Source organism: Bos indicus x Bos taurus, chromosome 2 (assembly GCF_003369695.1).
Source record: "Bos indicus x Bos taurus breed Angus x Brahman F1 hybrid chromosome 2, Bos_hybrid_MaternalHap_v2.0, whole genome shotgun sequence".
NCBI classification, from domain to species: domain Eukaryota; kingdom Metazoa; phylum Chordata; class Mammalia; order Artiodactyla; family Bovidae; genus Bos; species Bos indicus x Bos taurus.
In genome coordinates this window covers 96,602,743-96,616,842 of record NC_040077.1, presented here as the reverse complement: position 1 = coordinate 96,616,842, position 14,100 = coordinate 96,602,743, and the positions used below count along the sequence as shown (strand labels likewise).

The window sequence follows — 14,100 nt, the reverse complement described above, 5'->3', positions numbered from 1 at the left end:
AAGTGGCTATGTTTCCAGAGCCACAAAAAATTAGTCTTCTAAATGTGGTACCACTGATTCTTTACTTTTGTTATCACTGGAATGAGCCGTAACAGTTAAACAGAGTTTAACAGTTGATAGAGAAAGTCCTCCCATTTTCAGAATTTACTCCATTGGCTATAAGACACTTACATTAATACATTCTTATCCATAGACATGCAACATAAAACTAACAATAATGCAAATGATCCCTGTTAATAGGAATGTAGAAGAAAACTGAATACAAATGATTTTTATCCCTAGAAAGGAAAATTAGCTGTTTGGTGAAATGTAAGTGACTAGTGATCTGTGAATATTGACCAGTTTTTACATTTATTTGTAAAATCATTTCAGCGTTCACAGTACTAAATATAAACATGCGATTCTTTTATTTCTCCTTTGAACCAGTTAGCTTACTGGTTACTAAGCTAAGCTTATTGGTTAGCTAACTAAACAGTGAGTCAAAAAATCTCTGACAGGTAGTCATTTCATATTTGCATAACATCATGACTTTTATCTTCTTTTTTTAAGAGTTTTTTTAATAGTATTAATAAAAATGCATTAGTTGTTCAGTCGTATCTGACTCTTTGCAACCCTATGGACTGTGTAGGTCACCAGGTTCCTCTGTCCATGGAATTCTCCATGCAAGAATACTGGAGTGGGTTGGCGTTCCCTTTTCCAAGGATCTTGGATCTTCCTGACACAGGAGTTGAACCTGGGTCTCCTGCATTGCAAGCAAATTCTTTACAGTCCGAGCCACCAGTATATAATTTACCTATTTCCTATACTTTTTTTCTGCTTCCTGCTCGCTCCAACTAGAATTTAAGTTTAGATAGGCAGGGATTGCTGTTGTTTTTGTTTTCTGTTATAAGTGCCTAGAACATACACAGGATTTAGGTAGCCAATAAACATGTTTTGAATTAACTGAATTAAAAGTAAGTTGAACTTCACCCAATCTGGTTTGTGGTAAAGGTCTTACACTAGAATAAATGGAACAGAGTTAAGAAAAACTAGTTCCACTTGAAACTTTAACATAACATTTTAAACAGTTTTTTAAAATTAAAGATACATAAAGCCTTCAGTTTCTCTCTCCTTAGACCTAACATTGATTGTAGCATTAGTAAATAAAATCTTATGAAGAAATTTTGGTGATATAATGATAATTTTTTTATTCTAGATGATAAACTTATATTAAGAAGTTACTTTTAAATTAATTGTATTCATTCTGATATATGGCAAAACCAATAAAATATTGTAAAGTTAAAAAAAATAAAATATATTAAAAAATTAAATAAAAATAAAAATAATAAATTAATTAACAAATTATGGATAATAAAAAGCTATTTCAACTATTTCTTGAAAGTAAAACATTTTCAGCACACATATAATAACAAAAATTTTAATTTTTATGTAAGCAATACATTCTCAGTCCATTCTGAAGGAGATCAGCCCTGGGATTTCTTTGGAAGGAATGATGCTAAAGCTGAAACTCCAGTACTTTGGCCACCTCATGAGAAGAGTTGACTCATTGGACAAGACTCTGATGCTGGGAGGGATTGGGGGCAGGAGGAGAAGGGGACGACAGAGGATGAGATGGCTGGATGGCATCACTGACTCGATGGACGTGAGTCTGAGGGAACTCCGGGAGTTGGTGATGGACAGGGAGGCCTGGCGTGCTGCGATTCATGGGGTCACAAAGACTCGGACATGACTGAGCGACTAAACTGAACTGAACTGAATATATTCTCATTTCAAAAATCAACCTATATAAAAAGACAGACATTGAGACATTTCAGCCCTCCCCATCTTCCTGTCTATATCCGACCTTGCCCTTCTGCTTACAGGTTAATATCTTTTATTACTTTATTGTGCATGCTTTCAGTATTTTGTTGTACATAAACAAACACATACAGATACTATAATCTTATTTTCCCCATCTTACAAAAATGCAATGTACACTTTATTCTGTAACTTGCCTTTTCCTTTTTATAGCATAACTTTAATTTCTTTCCATGTCAGTATTGAGAGAGCTCAGTAGCCCAGCATTTCATTGGAAGGAGGTACCATAGCTAAATCGACCAAACTCCTACACCAAAGTGTAATTCTGATCCAGCCACACTGAAATCAGCAAAACCAATGGGCTTGAAGACTGAGTCAGAATGGACATCAAACATACGTTACTTGTTTACACAAGTAACTTGCATACATTACTTGTTTACACAGTGTTGAACACTGACCAATATTATCTGCATGCACCTATATTCCACATTGTTCAGCCAGACAAGAAAAAGATAGTGTTACGAAATCATGAAAAACATCTATCACACCACCCTAAAAAGGCTTCCTACTGTAAGGAAAGTGGCACATGTTGTGAAAATATAAATTGAACACTGATTCACTAGCTATGAGACTCTTGGATTTCATAAATTCTCTTTTCAGCTTTGACATTTGGTAATACCTTTATAATCCTCTTTCTTTTTGCCACAATGACATTTCATTGTGGTGTCTCCTAACACACTGGAATTCAATCACACAATTTCAGTGAAGGAGAAAACAGAACAGGCTTTATCTTGAAAGCACAACTCCATCTTGGGGCTGACTAGACTTTGAGCTATATGCCCAGTATCTACGGAAACAACATACCACCTGGAAAACCAGAACCCTACCCGCCGGAGATGGAAGAGCCCCAGGGCTCATACCTAGACTCTCGTCTCCTTAAAGAATACCCTAATTATCTGTGTAACCGAATAGAATCATAAATTTTATTATGCTTATTGGGGTATGACCACAGGCCTATTGATAATTGTCCACTGTTAACTACCTAGGCCTAAGGCATATGAATCCCAGGTTATCTTTGACTGTATCTTTCTTTCCCTTTGTTCAGGGTATATAAGGTTTTCACAAGGACTGATCCGGGTCCTTGGCCAAGAGGAGATTCTGCCTTGGGCCCGCCAGTGTAATAAATTGCACTGCACTATCTGCATTGTCCTTCTGAGACAGTTTGTTTCCTGGAATGCGTGGCTACAACATCAGCTCTACAAAATCCTCGTACCTGGAAGTAGGTCAAATCAGCTACTTCTAAAAACAAGAAAAAATTGACTTTAATCATTTTCAATGTCAAAGTTTTAAATTTGCCCTTTGATAAGAGGAAACCGAGGTTTCAGATGTTTTTTTAAAGGAAATGCTGTTGATTCTTGTTTATCATTAATTATTCAATGACCCAGCTCACACTGTATTTGTCAACATGGCCAAGAAATTACCCTCTGTTCAGACTTTTTAAAATAAATTTTAACACCCTAGGAAATGCAGGAATAAATGTCAGTAAATATGTAACTCTGAATGGTAGAGCATAAAACACAGTAGTCTTGAATAGTAGAGCATAGACAGGAAAGTAGGTCCTTCAGCCAAGCTGGGAACAGGAAATGTATTGTCTCCCAGAAGGACCCAGTATTGGAATACTGTATTATCTCCAACACTCACACTCTGATAAGAGAAGAGGAAGTGAAGTAACCTCAAAGCCATGCAGATTTCCCAGAAATGACAGAGTGTAACATTTCTTGGTCCTTTTCACTGCAAGCCTTAATGTTCCTACTGGCATCTCTTATCTCCTTTGAGTGAGCAGGGAGACAGTAATAAGGTATCTCATAAGGTGTTTTTGCTTTTGTAAGTTAAAAAGAAAGAGAAAATTATTCACTCTTTAAGTCATTTGTCCAATCTAAACTGCAGGAAATTTCCTAAAGGAAATCAACCCTGAATATTCATTGGAAGGATTGATGCTGAAACTGAACCTCCAATACTTTGGCCACCTAATTGATGTGAAGAGCTGACTCATTGGAAAAGACCCTGATGCTGGGAAAGATTGAAGGCAGGAGGAGAAGGGGACAACAAAGAACAAGATGGTTGGATGGCATCACCAACTCAATGGATATGAGTTTGAGCAAGCTCTGGGAGATGGTGAAAGACAGAGAAGCCTGGCATGCTGCAGTCGCAAGGTGCCGGACACGACTGAGTGACGGAACAACAAACTACAGGCCTCAGTTATCTTACCCTACGTTAGTCAACACTTCACTAGAACTTTAGAACTGGAAGAAACTTTTTGTATATTCAATAGTTTAAAGTACTGTCTAAAACTGGGTCTTATCTGCTTATTTCTAAATGTCCAAGATACAGAGAAAATAAGAGTTCTAGCTTTGAAAGTCCAGACCAGAAAAAGATAAATCTCAAGTGTAAGAGACATGAACCAGGACCCCACCTGGCCTTTGGAGATGCTCCCAGTTTGCTCTCTCTACCTGAACTTTGTGACATGACACAATACGTAGGTCAGATGACACTCAAGAAACCCAAAAATCTTTTTATCTTAGACAAGCTGAATTTCATGAGAAATCAAATCAGGCAATTATGAAATTATGCCATGAATGTGGTAACACAGTTTTATTTTCTATGCAAAATAAATGTAAAATGACCTCTTAACCCAATTATCACACTCAGATCAGAGCACTACAGAATTCAAGATTTTAATCTAAGGTAAGGTAGGAATAAATATGCTATGCAGAGGAGTCATATGATCTAACTTATAGTTAATATTTTTACATTAATTCATCTGTTTTAGAGCAATATTTAGCATCAGCTTTAGTTTTGCAAGTATCATGTACCTAATGGATTTTTTCTCAAAATAATAAACTCATAGTTCCTATTTGTTCAGCAAAATAATTATGATTATTAATAACTTAATACCTAGTTTATAATTTTTAAGAAAAAGCGCAAGATAACTAAGTAAACTACCTATTTAATTCAATATATAATGCACTATAAATATATTTGCGTTCTTTCCATGCTCAAGGCCTGGAAGAGCTACGGAATGGATGAATGAGTCGAAGTGCTCCAGGATATGTATAGGCAATCAGGTCTCATTCTATTCATCTCTCACAAGAGAGGATTGGACCAAACAATGATTTTGGTTCTACCCTCTCTAAAATTCCAAATCTGAGTGATTTGGTTACATATCTCAGGGTAAAATTATTTAGCACCTCTTTACTGACTCAACCTCCCTCTCTCATTCATGAAATCAAATAGCAAGGCTGCAGGGTTTTTTTGAGATTTCCAATATTGCTGTGTAACTATAACAATAATGGTAACAATGTAGATAACATTAACCCTCATGTGTGTGTTAAGTCACTTCAGTCATGTCCAACTCTTTGTGGCCCCGTGGACTCTGCCAGGGTCTACCCTGCCAGGCTCTTCTGTCCATGCAATTTGCCAGGCAAGAATATTGGAGTAGACTTAACATTTCCTTCTCCAGGGGATCTTTCCAACCCAGGGATCAAACCCCAGGTCTCCTGCATTTGGCAGGCTGGTTCTTTTCCACTAGCGCCACCTGGGAAGCCCTCGTTAACCCCCAAGTGTCAGCAAATCCAAATAGCAAAAAGAGATAAAGGTAAGTAAAAATGAAACCCTGCAGGATCCTTCTGTGTATAAGCCCCTCCACATTTCCACTTCTTATTTGGGAAAAAGCTTTAGCCTTGTGAAATGAAAATATCTCCTGCCATATCAATAAACAAGAAATGTCACAGCCTTCAGCAATTTCTGGCCTCCAAATGTGAATGAGGGTTCCCAAAACTGTGATCCAACAGATGCTGCCACTTCTCCCCTCTCCCTCGCCAAGGTAAATGCTGAGGAACTAGGGGAAGGAATGCAAGAAACAGCCATCTGCCACTCCTAAAGTTGAACAAGGAAATAGGATTTGGCACCAGAGAGCTGAGCTGCATATGAAAAGAATGAATTCAGTGAGCCCAGAGGCTTGCATCTTCCCATACATAGAATGCTAAATTCCTTAACTTAATATCTAATCTTTGATGTTCAGACTGCTTACTCCCTTTGTTGCAAGCTTGTATATAGCCTAACTCCCCCCTCCTGCCTCCTTGGAGCAGTTTTCTCAGAGCTACTGAGATACGGTCTCCCGGGCTCTGAGTCCAAAACATGTACACCAAACAAAATAATTCTACTTTCAGGTTGTGACTACATTTTTTAGTCGACAGTTTTCAAGGGCTTCCCCAAGTTTTGAAGAGCAGACTCAGTTACTAATTAGGAAAGTGAGAAAATGCAGAAACAAAGGAAAAGCAGTCAAGCAAGAAAAGTAGTAACAACATGAACGACAGAGTTCCATGACTCCTAGTTTCTCCTAAAGAAAGATAGATAATGATCTAATGCATAACTTTGCACTGTTCTGCAGAAATTAAGCACCAGCCCAGTGGATGTTGACTACATACTGACTACAAGCATGTCGACCCCAGGCTGGTTAAAACCAGAAGACTGGTAATCAAGATTCCTAAAACATCACCGTTACCTAACCACTAACCAGTATCCATGACATCATCTTGCTGTGTGCTCATAAAACGTTTACTTTATGTACACGCAGAGAAGGCACCCTCTGGTTTCTCTTCTCACAAAGACACTAATCCTGTTATATCAGAATCCTACCCTCAGGACTTCATTTAACCTTAATTACCTTCTTAAGGGTACTATCTCCAAATACAGCCACATTGGGGGTTGGGGTTTCCCACATGTGAATTTGGGGGAGATACATTCAGTCCAAGCAATAAGTTTGACAGTGAAAGCAAAAAGCAGGGACTGAATACTTCTCTATGTTCTCCTTTCCTTTCTTTGACTCATCATCACTAAAAATAGAAATAATATGAAGCAATGAATGTTTCAGCATCCATGCATCATGTAGCATCAAAAGAGAAACAGGCAACTGGGAGGCTAGTGATTCCCTAGGATGGATTCCACTTCTAATGTGCACTTGTTTATCATTTTAATATATTAACCTATGCTATGCAAGACAAGAAAACAAAGAGGTGGATTAAACCTATACTTGACATCACATCTATGTAAGTAGTAAGTAGAACACGTGTGTGTTAAGCATAGGTACTAGATACTTAGGGCAACTGAGCACTAAATATCCAGTTCACCAAATATATGAGACACAAAGTATCCCTTGATACACAGGAAGTCCTTGATATTCTTGATGTCTTAAGCACCAACAGGTGGAACTCATGGCCACATATCCTTTGCCCAAAGAACGCAAATAAAACCTAGGACTGCTGAGTAGCCTACGTGGCAAGTTAGAACCATGGCCACATAAACTTGCCCTTACATCTCTCTGAGACAGCAAGTGTGTGTCCCTGGCCCAGGGCACCTTCTGTCTGTGGGTTTCCTTGCTGCAACCTTATTTCTGGCCCTCGTAACAACATTATTATTTCTGGCCCTCGTAACTGATGAGTGGGGAATGCTGATGTGGTGGAGAGTAAGAGAAAGGAGATATGAATATTGCATATTCATATATTAGTTAGTACAGTCCTTTCACCTGTGTGCACGACATCCTAAGTATGTTAACTAACCCATCTCTTTCCCCCAGCTTCTTATGGTATGTTTCAAATTGATTTCATAAACCATGGCGGTCAAGCATCCCAACTGGGTCTGTGAGTCCTTCTGTCTCATGACTCTGGAATGGATAGCTGGCTGGTAATATATGAGAGGCTACAGGGTAGTCCCTAAAGGGCAACGTCATCAAGAACAGCCGCAAGTGCGAACTCCAAGGAAGCCAGACTTGAGAAAATCTGAGGCTTTTGCTTTACCTCTTCCTTTTCACCCACCTCGCATCAGCCAGAGTTGCTCGTGCTACAGCCCAGACTGTCACAAAAGCCGCTGGGAACCCTGAAATCAGAAAAGGATTCAGAGACAATATTTGTTTCAGGATTAAGGTATCTTTTTCTTATATTCATCACATAAAAATATACTATTAAAAGGTGAGAGAAAAATTGGACATGAAAAATGTTACTATGTGAACAAGAAAATTCCACTTAATTTTCACCTTGTCCTTTTGAGAAGAGAGCTGGTACATTGATGTTATTTGTTCCCAAAAGTCTGAAGAAGAAGATTGGCCCTATTTTCATTTGAGGGGTATAAGGTTAAGCTATGTAAGGAGGGGACTGAAGTTCCTGAAGTCAAAGGCAGGCAGTGGTCAGTGCATTAACTTTACCTCTTGCCACTCCAACAGCCGTATGCTTTCCAAGAAGCGTGAAGCAACAAAGAGGGTCTCATGAGAAGTGACAGGAAGGCTATTGTTTTTAAAAATTCGAATTTTCTCATTCTAAAGGTGGAAGGCATAGAGAGGCTACACTGAAAGTTACAAAATTAGGATGTTTTGATCAGTTTATCCTCTTCCTTTTTGTTCATATTGGCTCCAGACAGAAGCATTTGCAGGTACTGAAAACTTACCAAAGAATGGTGCTATGTTAGCTTGATGATTTGAGCATGACATATTTGTCTTTCATAAATAATAATCACCTATGAGCTTGCAACATCAAATCTATTAATTACACTGACTTTCTATGAGTCTTTGCTTCCAGTAAAGATGGACTGTTCAGTTCATGCTATATTCAGTTAGACTCTGACATCATGAAAAAAACACAAACCATACTTTTATAGAACTCTGCAATAGAAGATCAAAGGATTTAATGGATATGTGGTCTTTTAGAAAGAAGTTTTAAAAAAAGGAAAGAGAGGCCACAGGAAGTACCATACAAAGAGAGAAAAAAATTTAACTCAGAACACTTTTAACACAATATTTTTTACCTTTTAAAAAACACATTTGTAATTTTTCAGATATCTTTTATAAGCAAAGGAACATAAAAATAGATGTAGATAAAAAATTTCAGAAAAATTAAAATAAGGTGATATCCTACGGTAGGGAATTTCTTTGGTTTTCTTAGTGATCTAGTTGAATTTAACCTCAGTCTGCCTGTGTGGCTATTTAATTTTATAACTCTATATTCCAGTTTTATTTATTGTTTTTATATAACTCCCTCTTTTAAAAAATCTGTTCAAATTCTATGTTTTAGGAAATTTTTGTCAAAATGAAAGTGAAAGTGTTAGTCCCTCAGTCACATCCTACTCTTTGGGACCCCATGGACTGTAGCCTGCCAGGCTTCTCTGTCCATGGAACTCTTCCAGGCAAGAATACTGGCATAAACTGCCATTCCCTTCTCCAGGGAATGTTTGTGACCAGGGATTGAACCCCCAATCTCCTGCACTGCAGGCAGATTCTTTACCATCTGAGCCACCAGGGAAGCTCAGTGTGCTGTGCTGTGCTTAGCCGTGTCTGACTCTTTGAGACCCCGTGGACTGTAGCTCACCAGGCTCCTCTGCCCATGGGGATTCTCCAGGCAAGAATACTAGAGTGGGTTGCCATGCCCTCCTCCAGAGGATCTTCCCAACCCAGGAATTGAACCAGGGTCTCCTGCACTGCAGGCAGATTCTTTACCAGCTGAGCTACTAGGGAAGCCCAAAAGTTAAGTGCTTTTATATGATAATACATACATTCTGGCATCTCATCTGACAGGTGAAAATTAAGAATGGCTGCTAATACAGAGGTAAATTACCACATTCAATAAGGATAAATAAGCAAGATTGAAGCCTTTTTTTCTATCTTGTACATTATAACTTTAGGCTCCCTAAAGGTAGGTAAATGGGCTTCCCTGGTGGCTCAGAGGTTAAAGTGTCTGCCTGCAATGTGGGAGACCCAGGTTTGATCCCTGGGTCGGGAAGATCCCCTGGAGAAGGAAATGCCAACCCATTCCAGTATTCTTGCCTGGAGAGTCCCATGGATGGAGGAGCCTGGTAGACACAGTCCACAGGGTTGTAGAGTCTGACACAACTGAGCGACTTCACTTCACTCACTTGGTAGGTAAACACTCAGCACTTTATTACTCACACTGTAATGATGTGTGGAGCTGTATTTATTTACATTGATTTTGCTGGTTCTTAATAATAAATTGGCAAGGAAGGAAATTACCATCTAAAGAAGAACATATGCTGTATCTGCCTTTGTAAATTGAAGACTGATATTTAAAATGACTGTTTTTGTACATCTTTATCACAAAACAAGATGTAGAGAAGCAAAATCAAATTCTAATGATAACTATGTTTCTATTCTTTCAACCAATCATAGCCTTAATTTTTCCTATTCCTGACTCAGTTTTCTCATAAATAAGGCACCTTATTCTTGGCTCCAACTGCACATTTTAAAATTGCATTTAATTCTATATTTAAGAAAAGAAAAGAAAGAAAAGAAAGCAAAGTCACTCAGTTATGTCCGATTCTTTGCAACCCCATGGACTGTAGCCTACCAGGCTCCTCAGTCCATGGAATTTTCCAGGCAAGAGTACTGGAGTGGGTTGCCATTTCCTTCTCCAGAGGATCTTCCTGACCCAGGGATCAAACCTGGGTCTCCCACATTGCAGGCAGACGCTTTACCATCTGAGCCACCAGAAGGGTCAGTCAAAAGTACAAACTTCCACTAATAAGCACAACAAAAGGTACAAACTTCCGGAAATAAGATAAATAAGTACTAGAGACATAATATACAACATAGAAAAAGATTAGTTGTTACTGTTTTAAATTGTGGTTAATTAAGTGAGCATAATATTGCATGTAATATGATTTATAAAAGTGAGCTTTCACGTAAATCCTACTTGCTTTCATGCACGTTATTAAACCATTCAATGAAATGACGATTTCAAGTTGTGATGGTTATCTTCTATAGTTGTCACTCCTATGCCAAAATGTTTCTGGGGAAATTAACACAAGTTGTAAAGGAAGGTAAGAAACTAAGACCTGTATAGAAGCTCACTGGAATCCTAACTACTTTTTTTTTTTTTTAATTTTTCATAGAAAGATTTGAAAACTAGTTTCCTGGGTTTCAGAGCTTCCCTGGTGGCTCAAATGGTAAAGAATCTGCCTGCGATGTAGGACAAGCTAGAGACTCGGGTTTAATCCCTGGGTCAGAAAGATTCTCTGGAGAAGGGAATGGCAACCCACTCCAGTATTCTTGAAAATCCCATTAAGAGAACAGCCTGGTGGGCTACAGTTCATGGGGTTGCAAAGAACTGGACACAACTAGAGCCACTAACACTTCCTGGGTTTCAGTGAGACAAACCCCTGACTTTATGAAGCAACAGACTGAGTGATACAGCCCAAATAAGATTTGATAGAGGACTGAGCAGCTGACTATCAAACCAATTCGTAAATAAAGAAAAAACAAGTTTATTAATTACTAGTGTGATCAGTGTCATAGCAAGCCAAAAAATAAAATCAAACTCAAAGTCACTGTTGAATTTTCTATCAACTTTATAAACTTCTACTAATGATGTGAGTACACAGACATAATTTTGATTTGAAGGCAAACTACAAAAACTATTGAGAGAATTACCAAAGTACCTCCCCAAAATATTAAATGTATCTTTTTTTATTTTAGTAACTGGTAGTCAAAGATAAGGGGACAGCTTAAAACCAAACTTTTTTCAGAAATAAAATTTTATTCACAACAATTAGAATTTCATAATAAATAAAGAGTAACAGTAAATTGACCCTTTGTCTTCTTCAAGGTTGTTAACTAACAGGAAATTCAATATCCCTTACTTTACATTTTTAAATGTTAAGACAATGTTAAGGCAAAACAGGCAAAAAAAACTTTCTTATTTTAGAGGGGAAAAAAAAACCTTCAAAGTTAATCTTGAGCCACTTAGTTAATTTTTTCCCTTTGCTGACCACCTGTTCATTTACAAATTAAAATAACAATTGTTAATCTTGAGACTTCTTAATTTTAACCACATATGAGTTTTAATTTCTCTTAAACTATAACAAACAAACAACATTCTTTCTCCATATCACATTGAGTTAGTTCCTGGTTCAGTAATCCCTCTAGGACTGAAAAGGCATTTTGGAATGTGAGTTGAATCTTTTTTTTTTAATTACTTATGCCAAAAGTCATTCTAACTATTTCCTCCCAAAAGACATGGTAAGTCTACATAATTAGCTTGTAATTTGTAGTGTTAAATACAGCCAAGATGGTTCTATAAATTGCTTTCTGTCATTCTCATCATATGATCTAGAATTATAAATCAAAGATGCATCATTATGGATTAGAAATTTAAAAATCAAAATTTGTAGAATGGAATTACAGTTAAATCAAGACACTGGCATAAGACATGATGAGCACAGCAGTTCTAAATGTGTAAGGCAAGCAAGGTATTTCCCCCAAAGAATCCTCTCAAGAATCTGGTCTAAGAACAGTAACCCTAAGTTAAACGTGAAAAGTTTGTTACCACTGGGAGAATCATAGACTTGATTTTAACGATTTTCCTCAATAAATAATTAAAGAGAAAGGAAAGATAAAGATGGGGTGGGGAGAGATTATTCCAGGAAAAGAGCTGAAAGAATGCTGATGACAGGCATGACACAAAGCCCTGAAATCCATAATCCACTTGAAAAGGAAAGGAGACAGAAATGCCTTACCCCAGCCTATCAAGGTGAAGCCCCACAGGTACTTGGTGTCCGAAAAGAATGCCACAAAGATTAAACTATGCAGATAGAGACCTTCCACCAAAATCCAATAGTAGTTTGTAGCCAAGAAGTAAATAAACATCACAACAGCCATCTTGCACCCAATCTGTTACAAATAAACCAACACGGCACCATATTAGAACTCCTAATCATACTGTTTCCAACATTAGACCACTAAAAAGCAGTTCCTCCATTTCTTTTTTAGAATCTAAAGTCTCTTATACATGGGGAAGCCAAGACTTTTTAAAGAGGCCAGAACAATGTTATTTAAATATAGCATTTTTAAGACTGCTGGTTTGATTTTATTTTCAAAATAAGATTTTTTTTTCCTTTAGAAGTAACAAGAAATCACCTTTCCTCAATTTATTCAAAAAAGAATACTTGATCATCAGAGAAAATTAGGAAAGTACAGAGAAGAATAAAGAAGAAATTTATCTATCATTCTACCATGAATTTATTTTATTCTGGACTTTGTTATACTCCAAAAAGTTAAATGGCTTACAACACTAAACATTTAATGTGTCTTATGAATCTATGGATTGGCTAGGTGATTCTACTGATCTGGGAGAAGCTCAGGTAATCTTGACTAGATTCACTCAAAGAAGTCTACCTTCAACTGGCATACCATCACACCCACTTCATCCTTCATTTAAACAAGTCACAAAGCCAATGCAGAATTATAATCAGCAGGGACGACAGGGAATTACAGGGAAAAGGACAAAGATAACTATGGCATTAATTCATACCATCAAGAAATCAGTCTACTCTACCTAATTTCCAGATATACCACTTCAAGGTGATAATGCTTTCCATTAACTGAATGACTGGGTAATTCTACATACTTAATAACACTAGGATATCTAAGAGCAAAATCAAGTACTATGGAATCTTACACGGGAACAAGTCTTTGGGTCTTTAATAAAGGAACTAAATCCCCTGGGTTTTTAAATCCCAACCTTCTAGTTTTGCAGGTAGGTTTTGCTTTTACTTTTAGAAGTGGTGAGCCATGTAAGGGGTCATGAGGAAAACACTTACATATTGTGATTTGTCCACAGCAGGCACTTCTATGGAGCTTTGTAGGTCATCCTGCAGTATCAGGGACCGCAGCTCCTTTACTCCTATGTGAGCATGGACCACTCCGTCCTTGACAAAGATGCTCGCAGCTCTCAGCATGAAAGACACAAATAAATGCATGTGGATATAGTTCCTAGTACAATGCAGTCGTCTACGGAGAGAAAATATTTAGTATTTAGATTTGAATAAAATTAGAAATGGAGAAAGAAAATACATAAATGAGCTCAAACTACCCCCAAAAAGAATATAATAAACCTGAACAAAAAGAGCAACAATTGGAGTCAAAAACTAAAATATAATTTTTTGAGAATTAATTTCAAATATACCCTGATCAGCTACCATGTTTATCCAGATTATGCAGTGTTAAATATTATACTACAGTATAGTATTATAATATACCATTATATTATATGTGCGTACATGCTAAGTTGCTTCAGTCATGTTCAACTTTTATGTGATTCCATGGACTGTAGCCCACCAGGCTCTTCTGTACATAGGATTTCCCAGGCTAGAATACTAGAGTGGGTTGCCATTTCCTTCTCTAGGGGATCTTCCCAACCCAGAGATCAAACTCACATCTCCTGCATTGGCAGGCAGATTCCTTAC

At 37.5% G+C, this 14,100-nt stretch overlaps 1 protein-coding gene across 1 annotated transcript in view; it reads right to left on the bottom strand.

Annotated features, from left to right (window-relative positions):
- The window catches only part of PTH2R (parathyroid hormone 2 receptor), an 85,568-nt gene that overhangs the window by 41,890 nt on the left and 29,578 nt on the right, over window positions 1-14,100 (bottom strand). The window contains exons 6-8 of the mRNA XM_027565941.1: window positions 13,456-13,645; window positions 12,373-12,526; window positions 7,671-7,731 (exon numbers count right to left, since the gene is read on the bottom strand). Of these exons, the coding sequence (XP_027421742.1) occupies window positions 7,671-7,731; window positions 12,373-12,526; window positions 13,456-13,645 (405 nt within the window). The remainder of the gene's footprint in view (window positions 1-7,670; window positions 7,732-12,372; window positions 12,527-13,455; window positions 13,646-14,100) is intronic.